The 19,321-nt window shown below is 34.9% G+C and overlaps 1 protein-coding gene across 2 annotated transcripts in view; it reads left to right on the plus strand.

Annotated features, from left to right (window-relative positions):
* ZC3H6 (zinc finger CCCH-type containing 6) overlaps positions 1 to 19,321 on the plus strand; it is a 69,209-nt gene that overhangs the window by 39,820 nt on the left and 10,068 nt on the right. For both annotated transcript variants that reach the window (XM_081795233.1, XM_081795234.1), the window contains exons 4-7: positions 5,978 to 6,224; positions 8,794 to 8,927; positions 14,628 to 14,744; positions 15,589 to 15,700. In XM_081795233.1, coding sequence (XP_081651359.1) covers positions 5,978 to 6,224; positions 8,794 to 8,927; positions 14,628 to 14,744; positions 15,589 to 15,700 — 610 coding nt within the window. The remainder of the gene's footprint in view (positions 1 to 5,977; positions 6,225 to 8,793; positions 8,928 to 14,627; positions 14,745 to 15,588; positions 15,701 to 19,321) is intronic.

The raw sequence follows: 19,321 nt of genomic DNA on the forward strand, positions 1-19,321 counted from the left end.
AAGTCTTCAGTATAAATCGTATTTTATGCTAGAAAAATCACGATGCTCGAACACTGGGGAGTATTCAGATCATTGTGCACCTATCTGAAAAATCCTAGACTTTCTGAGTTCTGGTTTCTGCTGGTCTGTTACAAGAAATTAGGAACACCATATTAGGAAAAAGAATACAGCTCTGTAGACAGAGCTCTGTAGACAGAGCTATATTCTTTTTCCTAATTTGGTGTTCCTAATTTCTTATAAGCTTAGAAAAAAAAATACTATGTTAGAGTTCTTTCTATTGCCTTTCATTATTCTGTTGCCTTCTTTATAGTTGAGGTTGCTCAATAACTATTGAATAAATGATGCTTATTATAATATCTTTTAAAATTTAAAAAGGATTATACTCTAGTTAATAATTTTATCTAGTTAGGTCAATATATCTGTATATTCAGTGTGTCTATTGATTTTGGAGTAAATGGAGCTGCCATTTCTCAGAATATTTTAATAGCTAGAATTATTTTTGTGCCTAATGACAAAGGTTTTAAATCCATTTAATATATCAAACACTGATGTGATACCTAAATTTAATCATTTGCAGTTAGATTTATTTTTTGGAAATATTCAACAGTTGGGGCGCCTGGGTAGCTCAGTTGGTTAAGCGTCCAACTTCAGCTCAGGTCTTGATCTCAGTTTGTGAGTTTGAGCCCCACGTCAGGCTCTGTGCTGACAGCTCAAAGCCTGGAGCCTGCTTCTGTGTCCCTCTGTCTCTGCCCATCCCCCGCTTATGCTCTGTGTCTCTGTCTCTCTCAAAAATAAATAAACATTTAAAAAAATTAAAAAAAAAAAAAGAAATACTCAACAGTTTTGTTGGTTGTTTGCTGTGTAGAAACTTTGTATTTTGATGTAGTCCCAGTAGTTTATTTTTGCTTTTGTTTCCCTTGCCTCAGGAGACAGATCTAGAAAGATGTTATGGCTAATGTCAGAGAAATTACTGCTATGCTCTCTTCTAGGATTTTTATGGTTTTAGGTTTCACATTTAGGTCTTTAATCCATTTTGAGTTTGTTAAGTATGATGTAAGGAAGTGGTCCAATTTCATTCTTTGGCATGTAGCTCTCCGGTTTTCCCAACACCATTTGTTGAAGAGACTTTATCCTATTGAATATTCTTGCCTCCTTTGTTGAAGATTAATTGATCATATAATTGTGGGGTTATTTCTGGGCTTTCTGTTTTGTTTATTGATCTATGTGTCTATATTTGTGCTGGTTCCATACTGTTTTGATTACTACAGCTTTCTTAGTAATATAAGCTGAAGTCTAGAATTGTGATCCCTCCAGTTTTGTTTTTCTTTTTTCAAAATTATTTTTCAGAGAGAGAGAGAGAAAGAGTGGGAGAGGGACAGAGGAGGAGGGAGAGAATTTCAAACAGGCTTCATCCTCAGTGCGGAGCCTGACACTGGGCTTGATCCCACGACCCTGGGATCATGACCAGAGCCAAAGAGTTGCTCACTCAACTGACTGAGCCACCCAGGCACCCCTCCAGTTTTGTTTTTCTTTTTCAAGATTTCTTTGGCCTATTTGAGTTCTTTGTGGTTCCATACAGATTTTAGGATTGTTTGTTCTAGTTCTGTAAAAAATGCTGTTGGTATTTTGATAGGGATTGTATTAAGTGTGTAGGTTGCCTTGGGTAATATAGACATTTTAACAATATTTGTTCTTCCAGTCCATGAGCATGGAATGTCTTTCCATTTGCTTGTGTCATCTTCAGTTTCTTTTATCAGTGTTTTATAGTTTTCAGAGTACAGATCTTTCACCCCTTTGGTTAAGTTTATTCCTAGATATTTTATTATTTTTGGTGCAACTGTAAATGGGATTGTTTTCTTAATTTCTCTTTCTGCTGCTTCGTTAGTGTATAGAAATGCAACGCTTTTTGTACACTGATTTTGTATCCATGACCTTACTGAATTCACTTATCAGTTCTAGTAGTTTTTTAGTGGTCTTTAGGGTTTTCTATATAGTATTGTGTCATATGCAAATAGTGAATGTTTTACTCCTTCCCTACGAATTTAGATACCTTTTATTCCTTTCTCTTGTCTGATTGCTGTGGCTAGGACTTCCAGTGCTATGGTGAATAAAAGAGATGAGAGTGGATATCCTTGTCTTGTTCCTGACCTTAGCAGAAAAGCTCTGTTTTTCCCCATTGAATATGTTCGCTATGGGGTTTTCATATAAGTACTTTATTATGTTGAGGTATGTTCCTTGTAAACCTGCTTTGTTGAGGAATTTTTTCGTGAATGGATATTGTATTTATGTCAAATGCTTTTCCTGCATCTATTGAAATGATCATATTTTTTTCCTTTCTCTTACTGATGTGATGTATCATGTTGATTGATTTATGAATATTGAACTACCCTTGTATCCTAAGAATAAATCCCTCTTGAATGTGATGAATGATTTTTTTAACATATTGTTGAATTCAGTTTGCTAAGATTTTATTGAGGATTTTTGCATCTGTGTTTATCAGAGATACCTGTGGTTCTCTTTTGGTTGTGTCTTTATCTGGTTTTAGAAGCAGGGTAATGCTGGCCTCATACAATGAATTTGGAAGTTTTCTTTCCTCTTTTGTTTTTTGGAGATGTTTGAGAGGAGTAGGTATTAACTCTAATTTATTTTATTTTATTAATTTTAATTTTATTTTTTTAATTTATATCCAAGTTAGTTAGCATATAGTGCAACAATGATTTCAGGAGTAGATTCCTTAATGCCCTTTACCCATTTAGCCCATCCCCCCTCCCACAAACAGTAACCCTCTGTTTGTTCTCCATATTTAAGAGTCTCTTATGTTTTGTCCCCCTGTTTTTATATTATTTTTGCTTCCCTTCCTTTGTGTTTATCTGTTCTGGGTCTTAAATTTTTTTTTATGTTTATTTATTTTTGAAGGAGACAGAGACAGAACATGACAGGGGAGGGGCAGAGAGAGAGGGAGACACAGAATCTGAAGCAGGCTCCAGGCTCTGAGCTGTCAGCCCAGAGCCCAACACGCGGCTCAAACCCATAAACCACGTGATCGTGACCTGAGCCGAAGTCAGAGGCCCAGTCGACTGAGCCACCCAGGGGCCCCTGTTCTGTGTCTTAAAGTCCTCATATGAGTGAAGTCATATGATAATTGTCTTTCTCTGACTGACTAATTTCGCTTAGCATAATACCCTCTAGTTCCATCCACATAGTTGCAAATGGCAAGATTTCATTTTTTCTGATTGCCGAGTAATACTCCATTGTATATATATACCACATCTTCTTTAGCCATTCATCCATCGATGGACATTTGGGCTCTTTCCATACTTTGGCTGTTGTGTTAACTCTTCCTTAAATGTTTGGTAGAATTCACCTGTGAATCCATCTGGGCCCTGGACTTTTGTTTATTGGGAGTTTTTTGATTACTGAATCAATTTCATTGCTAATAATCTGTCTGTCCCAATTTTCTGTTTCCTCCTGATTGTTTTGTTAGGTTCTATGTTTCCAGGAGTTTATCCATTTCTTCTAGGTTGTCTAGTTTGTTGATGTATTTTTCACAATATTCTCTTACAGTCGTTTGTGTTTCTGTGGTGTTGGTTGTTATTTCTCCTCTTCTGTTTCTGATTTTGTTTATGAGAGTCCTCTTTTTTTTTTTTTTTTTTTTAAATGAGTGACCAGAGATTTAATCAATTTTGTTAGCTTTTCAAAGAACCAGCTCCTGGTTTCATTGATATGTTGTTTTTTAGTTTCTATATCACTTATTCCCTTATCTTTATTATTTCCTTCTTTCTGCTGGTTTTAGATTTTATTTGTTCTTCCTTTTCTAATTTCTTGAGGCGTAAGGTTAGGTTATTGAGATTTTTCTTGCTTCTTGAGGTAAGGCTGTATTGCTGTAAACTTCCCTCTTAGAACCACTTTTGCTGCCTCCCAAAGATTTTGGAGTATTGTGTTTTCATTTTCAATTGTCTCTATGTTTTTTTTTTTTTTTTATTATTTCTTTGATTTCTTGGTTAACCTGTTCATTGTTTAGTAGCATGTTATTTAACCTCTAGGTATTTGTGATCTTTCCAGAGGTTTTCTTGTGATTGATTTCTAGTTTCATTGTCTTGTGGTCAGAAAAGACACATTGATCTTTTTTAATTTGTTGAGATTTGTTTTGTGGCTTATATGTGATCTATTCTGGAGAGTGCTCTGTGTGCACTTAAAAAGAATGTATATTCTGTTTCAGGATAAAATGTTCTGAATATATCTATGAAATCCATTTGGTCTGGTATGTCATAGAATCACATTTTTTAATAAAAGGAAAAATAAGCACTACTCAACTAAAAATTAATCTTCAACTTAATCTAAACAATTATTTTATTTTCATAGTACTTTTATAAAAAATTTGAGAAACACTGCCCTTTGGCTGCAATTCTTTTTTTTTTTTTAATTTTTTTTTTTTTAACATTTATATATTTTTGAGACAGAGAGAGACAGAGCATGAACAGGGGAGGGGCAGAGAGAGGGAGACACAGAATCTGAAACAGGCTTCAGGCTCTGAGCTGTCAGCACAGAGCCCGACTCGGGGCTCGAATTCACGGACCAGAGATCATGACCTGAGCCGAAGTCGGACGCTTAACCGACCGAGCCACCCAGGCGCCCCTTGGCTGCAATTCTTAATCCCCTTCTGAATTTCTGAAGTGCTAAATGAGACCAGTTTATAAATTTTTTATAAATTTTAAAAATACTACTTGAAACAAATCAGAAATCTAATACAGTGTCTTCAAAATTTAAAATTGATGAGCCAATTGATTTGATATTTTTACTTAACTATTTTTTTTCTATTTTATAATTACTGAAGAGATCTTAATATTTCTCTACGTTTTATTAAAAACACATACTCTCATGTTGGTAATCTGCCAGGGTAGGCAGTATTTTTGCATTATATTTTAAATGTGCTAAGCTGGAGATGAATCATGGCCTCGGTTTTTGCTAGATCCTCAAATTGCAATTACGTGCATCTTTTCTTCCTTTCTTTTAAAAGATTGACAGAAGATATGATAGAACTAATAAAAAGTATTTTAGTGAATAGAGGTAGAATTGAATACTACCATTAAATAAAACTATAGGACTAAAATGTATTCTTATTTTTCATATGCTTTTAGTAAAATAAATTACTAATAAAATTAATCATGTATAGTATAGTAAATAGTTTCCAACAGCAGTTTATTCACTAGATGTTTTTAAGTTTTAGAGAAATCCTTGTTAGGCCTCAGAAATAAGAATATTCTTTTTCTAAAATTTCCACACATACAGATTTTTTGTTAAGTATAAGATGCTTAAACTTGTCATTTGGGACAATGTTAGGAGAATATATATTTTCTCCCACCTCAAGCTATTTTACTATATTTTCCTTATTTTCTTTTTTTTTGAGTTCATTTATTCTGAAAGAGAGAGGAGAACACATGTGAGCAGGGGAGGGGCAGAGAGAGAGAGGGAGAGATAGAATCCCAAGCAGGCTCCACATTGCCAGTGCAGAGCCTGACACAGGACTCTATCCCACAAACCGTGAGATGATGACCTGACCGAAAATCGAGAGTCAGACACTCAACCTATTAAGCCACCCAGGTACCCATATATTTTCCAAAAGATGTTTTCAACTTTTTAGAGAAGGAATTCATGTATAATGGTGTGGATTTTTAAGTATACTTTTGTGTACAAATACTGAGACACCGGACATGGAAAACAAAAAGGGAACAAAACACACTCATCAGCAAGGATCTATGAACGTTAATTATAATGTTTGATAATACCAGAGTAGCACTTGGCTTTTTGAACTTAGTTTTAAATACTGTCATAGACAAGTACTAGCCAAGAGTCAGAACTATAATTGTCTTTCCCCTTTTTTCTCCAGATTTCTGGGGGGAAAAAAGATGTCCTGTGTTACTATCAATTCATTTATATAGCTGAAAAATCCTGATAACTATTGTCTATTTTCACTTAGCATGGACATTTATCAGGAAGCTACATGACATCAAAGAAGAGTCAACATAACAAAAAATTTAGAAGTAAAGAATATGATGAGTACAGTACCTACAGTGATGACAACTTTGGTACCTACAGTCAGGAAACAGAGGAAGATTTTGCCAGTCAGCTGAAACAATACAGACAAGCTAAAGAAACCTCAACGACTGCTTTAGGATCATTTTCTAAAGAACCAGGGAAAAAACAAAGAATGAAAGTTCAGCAAGGTAAGTGTGAAATTGTCGGGCTGTGTTTTAATATGGGAACCTTATTACAGCAGGTAGCAATGGAGTAAAAACTTAAATTTCTCAGTCCCTTCTCAAGATCGGCTTATTCCTGTGGTTCCTGAATTCTTTTTTCTTTATTTTTAGATTTTGAGGACAAACATCTACAAATATTTTAATCTGCATAGTATTTTAATATTTGAGTTAGAAAGATACTCTAATATTTTAAAAGTATATAAAAATGTAAAACAATTTTCCCATTACTTTTTTTCCCTTTCCTTGTATAATACCAGTTTACTGAAAAAATAGCCTACCTTTTTCAGTTGTTTCTGTTACTCTATGCATTGCTTTATATTTTAGACCTGTAAGGAGAGAATTCTAGGAAGCTATTCTTTTATTAGACTTTAAAAGATGGTGATCATCTTTGCTGTGCAAATGTACTTATACTTAGGATTATGGATATTCTTCAAGATTGGAAATAAGAACATAAACTAAAGAAATTTCTGGAGTGATCATCAATTCATCTGCTGTATTGAGGCACATGGTGCCTGGAGAGAGCATGGCAAGTTGCCACAGAAACTGTGGGTCACATAAGGGTCAAATCAACCTTAAGAACTGTCCACTCAATGTCTGCTTCATGAAAACTGGAGTAAGATGAGGCTGAAGTCAAGCAGTGAGCACCCAAACCCTATGTTACTATACTTTAATTATTGTTGAAAAAAGGAATTAGTTAAGAGTAAATGTGGTAATTTTTATGACTTTATTTTTTCTTGATTTCCTAGCAAAATTCCTTTGAAAAATATGTATCCAGGCTTTGCTGACCTAAAAAGGAAAAGAATTTGCCTGTGCATATGCTATTGTAATTAGTAAGTTTGTTCCTGAAGTCTAGACATAGTGGTGTCAGGAATCATTCCACTTGGGGAATAAGGGAACATAGAGAGGTTTCGCTCATCCATTCCCACCTGGGGTTTTCCCTTTCAAGTTCTTCCTGTTTGCTCTGTTAAAGAATTGAGTATTCTTTTATTTTTGACATTCATTTCCTCCCCCTGAAATATGAAAGTAATACATGGCCAAATGCAGAAAACCTTTTCTGTGTGTGGAAACAATAACCCAACAAAGATCGAAGATAAAACAAAAGCAATTTGAATCCCTACACCCAAAAACAGTGACCATTAGTATATTTGGTGTACATTCTTCCAGAATCTTTCTGACAGTTATTTTTAACAAAAAATTATGCATGCTGTTTTACTTGTTTTTTCCCTTAACTATGAAGTATATCTCATTCTTCCGCTAACAAGTAGCTTTTAATGTCTGCATTCTATTCAATTAAATAGATATACGATAATTTGTTTAACAAAGTCTTAGGTTTGTGTAACAGTAACCACTTGAGATTTAAGTGCTACTTAACATTTAAGTTGCACCCAGGTTTTTTTTTTAATTCTGTGATTAACCATATTTATACATGTCTCAGAAAACATCTTCACAAATACTTTTTAAGAATAAATTCTGAAATGCAGAATTGAGTCAAAAGATATAGCCACATATTTGAAGAATTTTAATCCACATACCAAGGTTGATTTACAAAAAGTTGATAGACCAATTTTTTAACAGCATGCCAGTGTGTGAAAATGCCAATTTCTCCAAATCCCTACCAACCCTATTCTTTGAAAAGGTGAAAATTGATGTTATTTAAAAATTTTAATTTCTTTGACTCTTTTTGATAAAAACATTTTTTTCATATATTTATTTGCTGTTTTGTAGGTTTAAGATCACGTAATACGTAAGAAAATATATTAGTTCTATGGGACTTTGGTAAAATGAGAAATACTCTGTATTCTATACTAATATTTAATTTTGGTAATTTTAGATACTTTTAATACCAAGTTTTTAAAAAGTAAGACAAGTATAAATTTTACTTGGAAATATATGTGATATCTATTCAAAATTATCACTAGAAACTCAATTTGGTTGGGGCGCCTGGGTGGCTCAGTCGGTTAAGCGTCCGACTTCGGCTCAGGTCATGATCTCACGGTCCGTGAGTTCGAGCCCCGCGTCAGGCTCTATGCTGAGAGCTCAGAGCCTGGAGCCTGTTTCAGATTCTGTGTCTCCCTCTCTCTCTGACCCTCCCCCGTTCATGCTCTGTCTCTCTCTGTCTCAAAAATAAATAAACGTTAAAAAAAAAAAAAGAAACTCAATTTGGTCAAGTTAATCGCTAATATCAATAATGTCTTCCTTAGGGATGAATATAATGTTTAATTCTCTGAAAAACTGTTTTCTTATTCTAAGGAAAATTAAAAAGAACAAAACTAGATTTAACTTCTCTAGTCATGTGTATTCTTGTGCCTTGCTTTTTTATTATCATTAACATCCCTTAAAAAGAAAAAAATGAAAAGCAATACCCAGAAAGTAAAATGGAAAAACTTAATTAATATTTTTCATTGAATCTAGAGAGAAAGAAAAAGAATGCACTGTATATTATATACTATTTAAAATATGCTGTTCCTTATAAGCTAATAGATTGACAGTTGCGTTGTTTTTCTGTAATATTTGAAGTACATTTTAACTCTTTTAGGTATTGAACAGAGGGTTAAAAGTTTTAATGTTGGTCGTGGACGTGGTTTGCCGAAGAAAATCAAACGCAAAGACCGTGGGGGAAGAACCAATAAAGGGCCTAATATTTTTTCAGGAATGGATGACTTTCAAGAGGTACTAGTTTTAACCTGTTTGGCTGCAGAGAAATCACTGTGATTGTAATGCTACTTTCCTAGTAAATGAAAATTCTCTAGCTAAGATCAAATGAGTATAAACAGATTCTTAAAAAAATAATTAAAGAATTGTTTTAATAGTCATGATACAAGTATAGAGATGCAAATTTAGGTCACCTTGAAATAAAATGGATGTGTTTGAAAGCACCTCAAAATAAAATTGGTATGTCAGAAAACAAAAATGTATGGTCTATTAGTTCTCTGCTGTATTTTCCTTTCCTAGGAGTCATTTTCCCCAGATGCAAATGGAACTAAAATGATAATAGCTTAATATGTAGCAGGGCTGATAAGAAGGGAGATACTGTAGTGGTAAATTAACTTAGTAAAACTGAAAGCATTGAAAGAGAGGAAAAAGAGATATAAATGGTTGGAAAGATGAATTTGTGTACCTTGTGTTTGGTAGATATTGAATAAATATGTGTTGATTTGAACTCTGAACATGTACATTTCAGCCTTTTGGCAACTCTGGATTAAGTGGCCCAATTTCAGTATTCTGTCACTGTTCCAGTAAGATTGATTGAATTATACAGAGCAAGGGTAGATTATTAAAAGCTGCAACCTTGAGTGGGAACAAACTGATAGCAATGTATTGTAATTTGAAAATGCTTGGTTTTCTGATGTCTGGGTTTAAAGATAATGGGCATAGATTTCTTAATATGTATTCGTTAGTACACTAGGGAGATGTTAATAAGTATGAGCTAAAAAAAAAAGAAGTTCAGGCCCAGGTAAATTAGTGAAACCCAACACATACCACTCTACTCTTGGGGATTCTCAGTTAACATTAATGTATTAAAGGCTCCTTGGGGCACCTGGGTGGCTCAGTCGGTTGAGCGTCCGACTTCGGCTCAGGTCATGATCTCATGGTCCATGGGTTCTAACCCCGCGTCAGGCTCTGTGCTGACAGCTCAGAGCCTGGAGCCTGCTTTGGATTCTGTGTCTCCCTCTCTCTCTGCCTCTCCCCCATTCATGCTCTGTCTCTCTGTCTCAAAAATAAATAAACATTAAAAAAAATTTTTTTAATGTATTAAAGGCTCCTTGCAAGTTAGATATAAAAAATCCTGTTTTACTTTGTTCAATCCACTGTTTTCAAATTTTACTTAACCCTGAACTCACTCCTTCATCCCACCCACATTTATTAACATTCATTGAACCACTCACTGTTCCATGGAATAGCAGCTTTGGAAACAAGCTTGAAATTTCTGAGTAATTATAACCTGTCTGTCCATCTTCCTAGACTCCCCTAGAATGTGCTACTTTCCCTAGACTAAATTAATGTGAATACTTTCTAAAGTAAGTTTTCTCCTATAACCAATACCTACACGCTATACCTGGAAAAAAAAATTAGCTTCCAAGAAAGTGTGGCTTTGAACAAGTTACTACCTGTCTCTGAGTTTCAATTTGCTTAATGTGTAAAATGAAAGTATGGAATTAAATTAACTCTAAGGAGCCCTTCAAGCACTGACATATTATTTTTTTTATGTTTTTTGTTTTTCAGTGTTTGTTTATTTTTGAGAGAGAGACAGAGCGTGAGCGGGGAGGGGCAGAGAGAGGGGAGACACAGAATATGAAGTAGGCCCCAGGCTCTGCCCGAGCTGTGAGCACAGAGCCTGACCCAGGGCTTGAACTCACAAACCGTGAGATGACCTGAGCCATTGTTAGACGCTTAACTGACTGAGCCACCCAGGCACCCCAAGCACTGACATTTTGGTGTTTACAGATCTGGACTGTAACTAAAAGATTCTTTATCATGGTATAGAAAATCAGAATAAATTCTTTCTCTTACATTCATCAGATTTAGAATATTTTTTCCTTTTGTTTATTAAGGTTAAAATGTTACCAACTGTTTCAGTTTATTGGCTGTCAAGAGAGATTTCTTCTTATTCCAGAAACAACCAGAAGAGTGCCAGAGCCCAAGCATGTAGCTCATGTTTGGGAGTAGTCTAGGGGAGACCTATTCAGGATAGAGTGAACATGGTAAAGTGGCCAATATAGATCCATCCTTTCCAAGGAGTGTAAGATCTTCCTAAAGCCAGATAAACTCACAGATACTTGTATGTTCACACAGTCTTGAAAACTCAAGGGTAGTCACAGAACAAGCAAATTTTTGATGGATTTGAAAGACTTATTTATTCTGTTAGCCATAAAGCATCTAAATTTTTTTTGTCTTTATAACAGCTGTTAAATTTTCTGTAAATATATATTATTTTACTGGTAGATCCTTTCATTTCTTCTTCTTTATATATTTAAAAAATATTTTATGCTTGTTTTCCTTATACCAGTGTAATACATCTTCTAGAGTAAATTTTAAAATAACCAAGTAGATAGTTTAGCTTTCTCTCTCTCCCTCCATTTTTCCTTTCTCTTCCTCTTTTCTTGAATTGTGTTTTCTTAGAGGTAATTGTGATACAGTGCAGAGAGTTCTATCTAACCTGCCTGCTCACTCACCATATGACCCTTGGCAAGTCACTAATTTCTCTAATCTTCAGTTTCTATACTTGTCCAGTGAGGGTGCTGAACTAGATGACTGATTCTTCCAGCTCTTACATTACAAGTGATCTTTAAGGGTAGAGGACATTCATGTTGCTTCTGTAGATTCAGACGTAAAAGATCAGATCTTCTAGGCACTTTATTTTGTCCTAAAATTTTATTGTTAAAGTTAGATTTTCTGGAATATCATGATTATAATTAGATTTCTCACAGTTATGGATACTGAGATACTTTCTACTTTTTTACCAAACTAAAGAACAAAACGGGGGGCGCCTGGGTGGCTCAGTCGGTTGAGCAGCCGACTTCGGCTCAGGTCATCTCACAGTCCGTGAGTTCGAGCCCCACGTCGGGCTCTGTGCTGACAGCTCGGAGCCTGGAGCCTGTTTCAGATTCTGTGCCTCCTTCTCTCTCTGACCGTCCCCTGTTCATGCTCTGTCTCTGTCTCAAAAATAAATAAACATTTAAAAAAAAAATTAAAAAAAAAAAAAAGAACAAAACGGAAAAAACCACTATCCTCTATTACAACAATGAGGCATATCATTAGAAAGTAACATAGAATGAGTTATTAATGAAATATAGGTGCAACTTGGTGTGATTTTCAGGGTGTTTGGGTGGGGTTTTTTTGGTGATTACCTAATTTTTTACTTTTTAATTTCAGAGTTATATTCTTCAAGCTGGCCCATTGATTTTGTGTAATGCATTCTCCTTGGCTTCCTATTTTATTATAGCCACCATTCTTTGTAGAGAAGGCATATATGAGCTGGTCATTTATATCTACTTGTTCTAAGTGAACCTAGAAATAGAAAATGTTTGTGAGTCAAATCTACATAAATTTAAGACAGTTTAAATGGTTCTATCATAGTATAGTATAAGCAATTTCATTGTGTTTCCCTGGGGCAATTTGATTATGCTTATATTTTTTTAAAGAACCTATAGGATTGTCTGTTTTCTTGGTATTTTTGTACTTTTTTCCCCCAAGAATTCCTATAGTAAAGCATATTTCAAATGCAAGTGCTGAGGGTCAGATTTCAGTCTAGCCATCTCTTGCCTCAAGTGTTTGCTGGAAATTTCCTATTTCCAGTAGGTTGTGTTTTGTTCTCCATCTCCAGCAAACTGAGGGAAAGGGAAACAAATCAAATTATAAGAGCAAGTAGCCATTGAGCTCCTACCGTATGCCAAGCATGGTGCATACCGGGTGTTTGAAAAATAGCGTTGTTTTATAGAGCTCATGAATCTTAAGTCCTTAGCATGGCTAAGCATCATACTTTTGTTAGCAAATCAATCTTCTTGTACTCCTAGCGAAAGTTGAATAGGGACAAAAAAAAAAAGTTGAATAGGGGTTAAAGGAGAACTAAGGAAACATGTAGGGCTGTGAGATTTTCTACAATACATTTCTTTCTGTTTTGTTTTGTTTTTTAATTTAAAAGCTAAAGGAAATATATCCTTCCTCTTTTTCTTAAAGGAAGTACAAAAATAATTCAAAAAATTTCTAATTTTTTTTGGAGTACACCTAGAGACATACACTTTTTTTTTTTTAATTTTTTTTTTTTTTTTAACGTTTATTTATTTTTGAGACAGAGAGAGACAGAGCATGAACGGGGGAGGGTCAGAGAGAGGGAGACACAGAATCTGAAACAGGCTCCAGGCTCTGAGCTGTCAGCACAGAGCCCGACACGGGGCTCGAACTCACGGACCGTGAGATCATGACCTGAGCCGAAGCCGGCCACTTAACCGACTGAGCCACCCAGGCGCCCCAAGACATACACTTTTAAATGTGGGGGTATATTCTTTTAGTCTTTTTTCTTTTTTATTCTTCAGTCTTCTTTTATTATAAAATTGGGATCAATTTTTCACTTAGTAAAGTATTATGTGCATTTTCTTTCTTTCTTTTTTTAAATGTCTATCAATTTTGAGAGAGAGAGCGAGAGTGCACAAGGGGCAGAGAAAGAGGGAGAGAGAGAATCCCAAGCAGGCTCCATGCTGCCAGTGCAGAGAGAATGCAGGGCTCTATCCCATGTACAGCAATACCATGATGCAAGCTGACATTAAGAGTGGGACGCTTAACCAACTGAGCCATCCAGACACCCCTATGAACATTTCTTATGTCCCCAAATTATCTCTCCATCTCATCAGTTTTTTTAAATTTTTTTAATGTTTTTATTTATTTTTTGAGACAGAGAGAGACAGAGCATGAGCAGGGGAGGGGCAGAGAGAGAGGGAGACACAGAATCTGAAGCAGGCTCCAGGCTCTGAGCTGTCAGCACAGAGCCTGACGTGAGGCTCGAACTCACAGACTGTGAGACCATGACCTGAGCTGATGTCAGACACTTAACCAACTGAGCCACACAGGCGCTCCTCCATCTCATCAGTTTTTAATGATTACATAGTAGTCTACCACTGATAGGTATTTAACTGGTCTTCTTATCTTGGATGTGTAGAGTATTTCTAGATTTTTGTTTGTTTGTTGTTTTATCATGTAAGTAATTCTGCAGTAGTTATTTTTGTGAATAAATATATGTGTGCCTCCCTGATGATTCCCTCAGAATACTCCTGAAAAGTACAAATTCTGTGTCTAACAATATGGATATTATAAGTCTTTTATAACATAGCTATCAAGAATAATATGAGAGTGCACACTTTATCATACCTTTGCCAACACTGAGTATTATTGTTAATTTTCAAGCTTTTTATCTTTATTTATTTTTTATTTTTTTATTTTTTAACGTTTATTTATTTTTGAGACAGAGAGAGACAGAGCATGAACGGGGGAGGGTCAGAGAGAGGGAGACACAGAATCCGAAACAGGCTCCAGGCTCCGAGCTGTCAGCACAGAGCCCAACGCGGGGCTCGAACTCACGGACCGCGAGATCGTGACCTGAGCCGAGGTCGGCTGCTCAACCGACTGAGCCACCCAGGCGCCCCAAGCTTTTTATCTTTAAAAAGTAGTTGTACATCCTCATTAAAATAGAAATAGGGTTATTTGAACCACTAGTAGCAATAAGCAGTGTATTAGAAACATAACTCCAAATAAATGATAGCATCGGAATGTCCAGTCTTGGCCACTTTAGGTTGTAATTATACTGCTTTCTCAATCCATTTTAATACCTTTAATATTTCATATGTTGTATTCAAATGAATTGTTTTTTTCTCGCAGTATAATAAACCAGCGAAGAAATGGAAGGTTATGACTCAGGAATTCATTAATCAGCACACAGTGGAACACAAAGGAAAACAAATCTGTAAATACTTTCTGGAAGGGAGATGTATTAAGGTAAATTTATAGTGATATCTCATGAGTCATTTTAACTTCCAAAATAATCTTTAAAATTTAGTCTTTTGGGGGTGGTTAGGTTTTTCATTTCTCATATAGTTGTCATAAAGCTATTTCTTTGAAATGTATCTTGCATGGAAATACTGTACCACAGAGCTCATTTAATTATATTCTGGGACAGTAATATACTTTGTTAAATCAGGTTTTATTTAACAAACACATAATGCTGACTATGTGGCAAGTACTGTTCAAAGTGGATCACTAATATTAAACATTTTAATCTTTACGGCAAACCTATGAAGTAGTTACTGTTATTCTCCCCACTTTATTTTTTTATTTTTTTTAATGTTTATTTATTTCTTTTGAGAGAGAGAGAGAGAGTAGGGGAGGGGCAGAGAGAGAGAGGGAGACAGAGAATCCCAAGCAGGTTCTGTGCTGTCAGCACAGAGCTGAAGCAGGTTCAGTCTCACAAACCATGAGATCATGGCCTGAGCTGGAACCAAGAGTCAGACACTTAACTGACTGAGCCACCTAGGCACCTCATATTTTCCCCACTTTAAACATGGCCAAACCAGGAGATTAATTAAGTGACCACAGTAGCTCAGCTAGAAATGATGAGTGCTGGTAGAGCCAGGCAGTAGCCTCTGAGGCCATGCTCACTGTGCGGCCTCTGTACATGGCCACATCCACTGTCTTGGGCAAGAATTCCAAGGGATTGCTTGAATTATTATTAGCTCTTTATTTAAAGACTGAAGATGTGTCCATAGTTCTACCATGAAATACCAAGAGAAAATTCAATGTTTCTCTTTTTCTCTTCTTTTTTTGCTTTTCTTTTTTGTGACAGGGAGATCAATGTAAATTTGATCATGATGCAGAGTTGGAGAAGAGAAAAGAGATCTGCAAATTTTATTTACAAGGATATTGTACCAAAGGAGAGAACTGCATTTATATGCATAATATCCTTTATTAAAAATATGTTAACCAAAATATTGAGGTTGTAAAACATTACTGAGGTATTTATTTATTTATTTATTTATTTATTTATTTATTAACATTACTGAGGTTTTTAAAAATCCTAGTTACAACCTCTACAGTCTACTTTGGTTGTAAATTTAAAATGGCACATTACATAAACCAAGTCTAGGTAGCCTTTGTGCTTCGAAAGGGCAAACTGAGGTATTCTCTAGGAAAATAAAATAACTTCCCTTTGGAAAAGAAAATCTGTGAACTAAAGGTACTTTATATTTAATATACTCAGCTTATAAGTACTTCAAGCAACTGTACTTCCTAAAGGAGTAGTTGGCAAACTGTTTATTCTATTACTTAATTATTTTACTTATGAATATAAGTATTAAGTTATTGAACATTATAAAACCGAAGTCTCATCAAATCTTATCACACAGTGACAAACACAGTACATTCTTCCCTATTTCTCTTTGGATATCTATACATTTAAATTGTAACTCCTGTCCCCACTCAAATTGGTATTTCATTATACATAATTCTTCTTTTAAAAAAATTTATATATATCTATATCTTTGTGTCTATCTATATCTAAATCTCATGAATCTTTCCATGTTAACTGCCCCCCATTATGTTGCTGGTTATTCATCACCATTTATAACTAATGGAGCCTTTCCTCCCTGATTTGAAACTCCATCTTCATCGTAGATGAAGTGTTTACATGTATGTTTTGGTTTTGTTCTGGACTTTCTGTTGGGCTCCATGGATCTGTTTGCCCTAATGTCTGTGTTGCTTTGCTGTGATTATTTCTGTCTTGCCAGCAAACTGATATTTCACAGATCCTCACATTTATTTCTTCCACCTAAAATTTAAAATAGTCTTATGTAGGTCAAAAAATAATATTAACAAATTAAGTAAAAAATCCCTTTTTATCATAGAGCTAAATATAAAAAATGAAACCATACAAATCAAATGATTTTTATGAATGGATTCCTTCATAATCCAGAAGAGTAGAAAACTTTCCCAAGTCTGACTTAAAATCCAGAAGCAATAAAAGATTGAAAATTTGCACAAAAATTTTTAAACTTGCATGACAAAAATATGACCTATGTAGCCAAAGATAAATAATAAAATGAGAAAAATTATTTGCAACTTACATCACTTACAGAGAGATAACAGCCTTAATACATGAGTTTCTAAAAATTGAAAAGAAAAATGAGCAAGACATACAGATAATTTTCATAGAGAAATGCAGATGTTCCCAAAATGTTATAAAAAGATGCTCCATCCTGTTCATAATATAATGTATGTCGAGATACCATTTGTAGCTTCCAGATTTGCAAAAATTAAAAGTGAGAGCAAGGTTTGTTAGCAAGGCTGTGAAAAAACAGATGACATTCCAACTTTGTGGTAAGAATGCAAAATTGTTCACGCCTATAGATGGGAGCTTGGCAGGCTCTGGCAAAATTACATGTGAATTCACCCTTTTCTAATTGGTCTGGGCAGTGATTACTGATGGCTGCTAAACTCATTAGGTGAAATGTTGGTGAGCAACTTTATAATTGGTAGATTGGGCTGACAGCACTGGGGCTGACTGCTTGGTCTTAACCTCACTAAAAAAAGCCAACTATACGTTAAATGCCTCCTAATACGATGCAGTACAGAGTGTTTAAACACCATCTATTGACAAATAGTAAAATTAACAAATGATACAAAAATCAAGGAGGACTTCTAGAGATCAATAAAGGAAATTTGAGAGGTCTATTAACTGGATGCAATTTATGGATCATGTTTGGATCCTGATGTGAATAAAGCTGTTATATAAAAAGACATTTTTTGCAAACAGTCTGGAAAATTTGTGTATTGACAGTATCAGATGAAATTAATGCGTTAATTTTTTCAGATTGATGGTAAGGTTGTGATTGCTAAGAAAAATATTCCTTATCCATTTGAAATAAATTTGGAAACATTTTCTGACGTAATGTATTTGGAATGTGCTGTGTTTCATATACTCCAGTGTTTGTGGGGAGAGTCGAGAAGAGAGTATAGGAGTGATAAAGATCTCACAGAATTCCAAATGATGAAAATTGTTGAACCTACATGGCCAGCAGGAGGGAGCTCATTTTCTCTCTACTTTGGTACATGTTTGATAATTTTCAAGTTGACTTTTTTTAATCCTAAGTAATCTCACTCTTCATGGATAACCATGCTAACAATATGGTGTGAAGCCTTCAAGATTTTTTTTCCATGCTGAGGTATGTGTGTATGACTGGATGTATATATGTATATATTTTTACACATAAGTTTTTACAAAAACGTGATCCAGCTATGGTTGTTAAGGTTGTATTTTTTTTAATTTAATATTTATACCTTCAGTTGATATGGATTATTTTTTAATGTGTGATGTGCAGTAAGGACCTTATTTTTTTTCCAGATGGTTACACTTATTGTCTCATCTTCACTAATTTAAAATGGCATCTTGACCAGATCTACCTCTATACTACTATTACACATTGTGTTGTTTGATTTTTCCCCTCTCTGATAGTATATTTGATATGTAGTAGGGCAAATAATCCTCCTTTCTCTATCAAAATGTTATAATAAATTTGACTTACTCAAGAAAAGGAAATCTTTTTAAGATTTGGCATATTTCTTTAGAAACCAAACACCTTATTGAAATAAAAGCTTTCAGCCTATTCTTACATTTTCCCCATAGGGTTATATCATCTGTAAATAATAATAACTACTTCTTTTATCACATTTAAGCTTCTTAATTTTCATTATATTGGCTACACTTCCAGCATGATGTTCAACAGTAGTGATTGTGACAGACATAATACATGTTTTAATGATAGTGCTTTTTTGCTTTGGCTTGTGGCTGTAGGTTTTTATTTGTTTGTTTTTGTTTTTAAGATTTTATTTTTAAGTGAATTCTAACACCTAATGTGGGGCTCAACAATAGAACCCTGAGATTGAGGTACCCATACTCCATCGACTGAGTCAGCCAGGCACCCCTTGTGACTATAGTTCTAAGATACATTTTTTTTATGTTTATTTATTTTTGAGAGAAAGAGAGAGACAGAGAGCAGGAGAGGGGCAGAGAGAGGAAGACACAGAATCCAAAGCAGGCTCCAGGCTCTGAGCTGTCAGCACAGAGCCTGATGCAGGCTCAAACTCACAGACTGTGAGATCATGACTTGAGCCGAAGTTGGACACTTAACCAACTGAGGTGTCCCTAAGATTTTTTAAATCAAGTTAAGTAACTGTGTTCTTATTTTACTGAGAGGTTTTTATTTTTAAGTCAAAAAAAGATTTTGAATTTTAGCAGTTGCCTTTTGTATCTGCTGAGATGATCATATGATTTCTCTCTCTTGATCTTGTCATTGTAATGATTATAGTAATAAATATGCTAAAACCACTCAGGAATTCCCTGAACATAAACACAAATGGTATATTTTTTTAATAAACTTAATGGATTTAATATTTTCTTTAGAAGTTTGAGGTTTGTCTCCAAAATCATGAGAATGATTTGCTTATAGTTTTCATGTTGGGATATTTGACTTTAACATGACATATCAAGCCCTTTTGTTTTCTTCATAGATATAAGCTCTTGC

The sequence above is a fragment of the Panthera onca genome, chromosome A3 (assembly GCF_046562875.1).
Source record: "Panthera onca isolate mPanOnc1 chromosome A3, mPanOnc1 haplotype 2, whole genome shotgun sequence".
In the NCBI taxonomy this organism is placed as follows: domain Eukaryota; kingdom Metazoa; phylum Chordata; class Mammalia; order Carnivora; family Felidae; genus Panthera; species Panthera onca.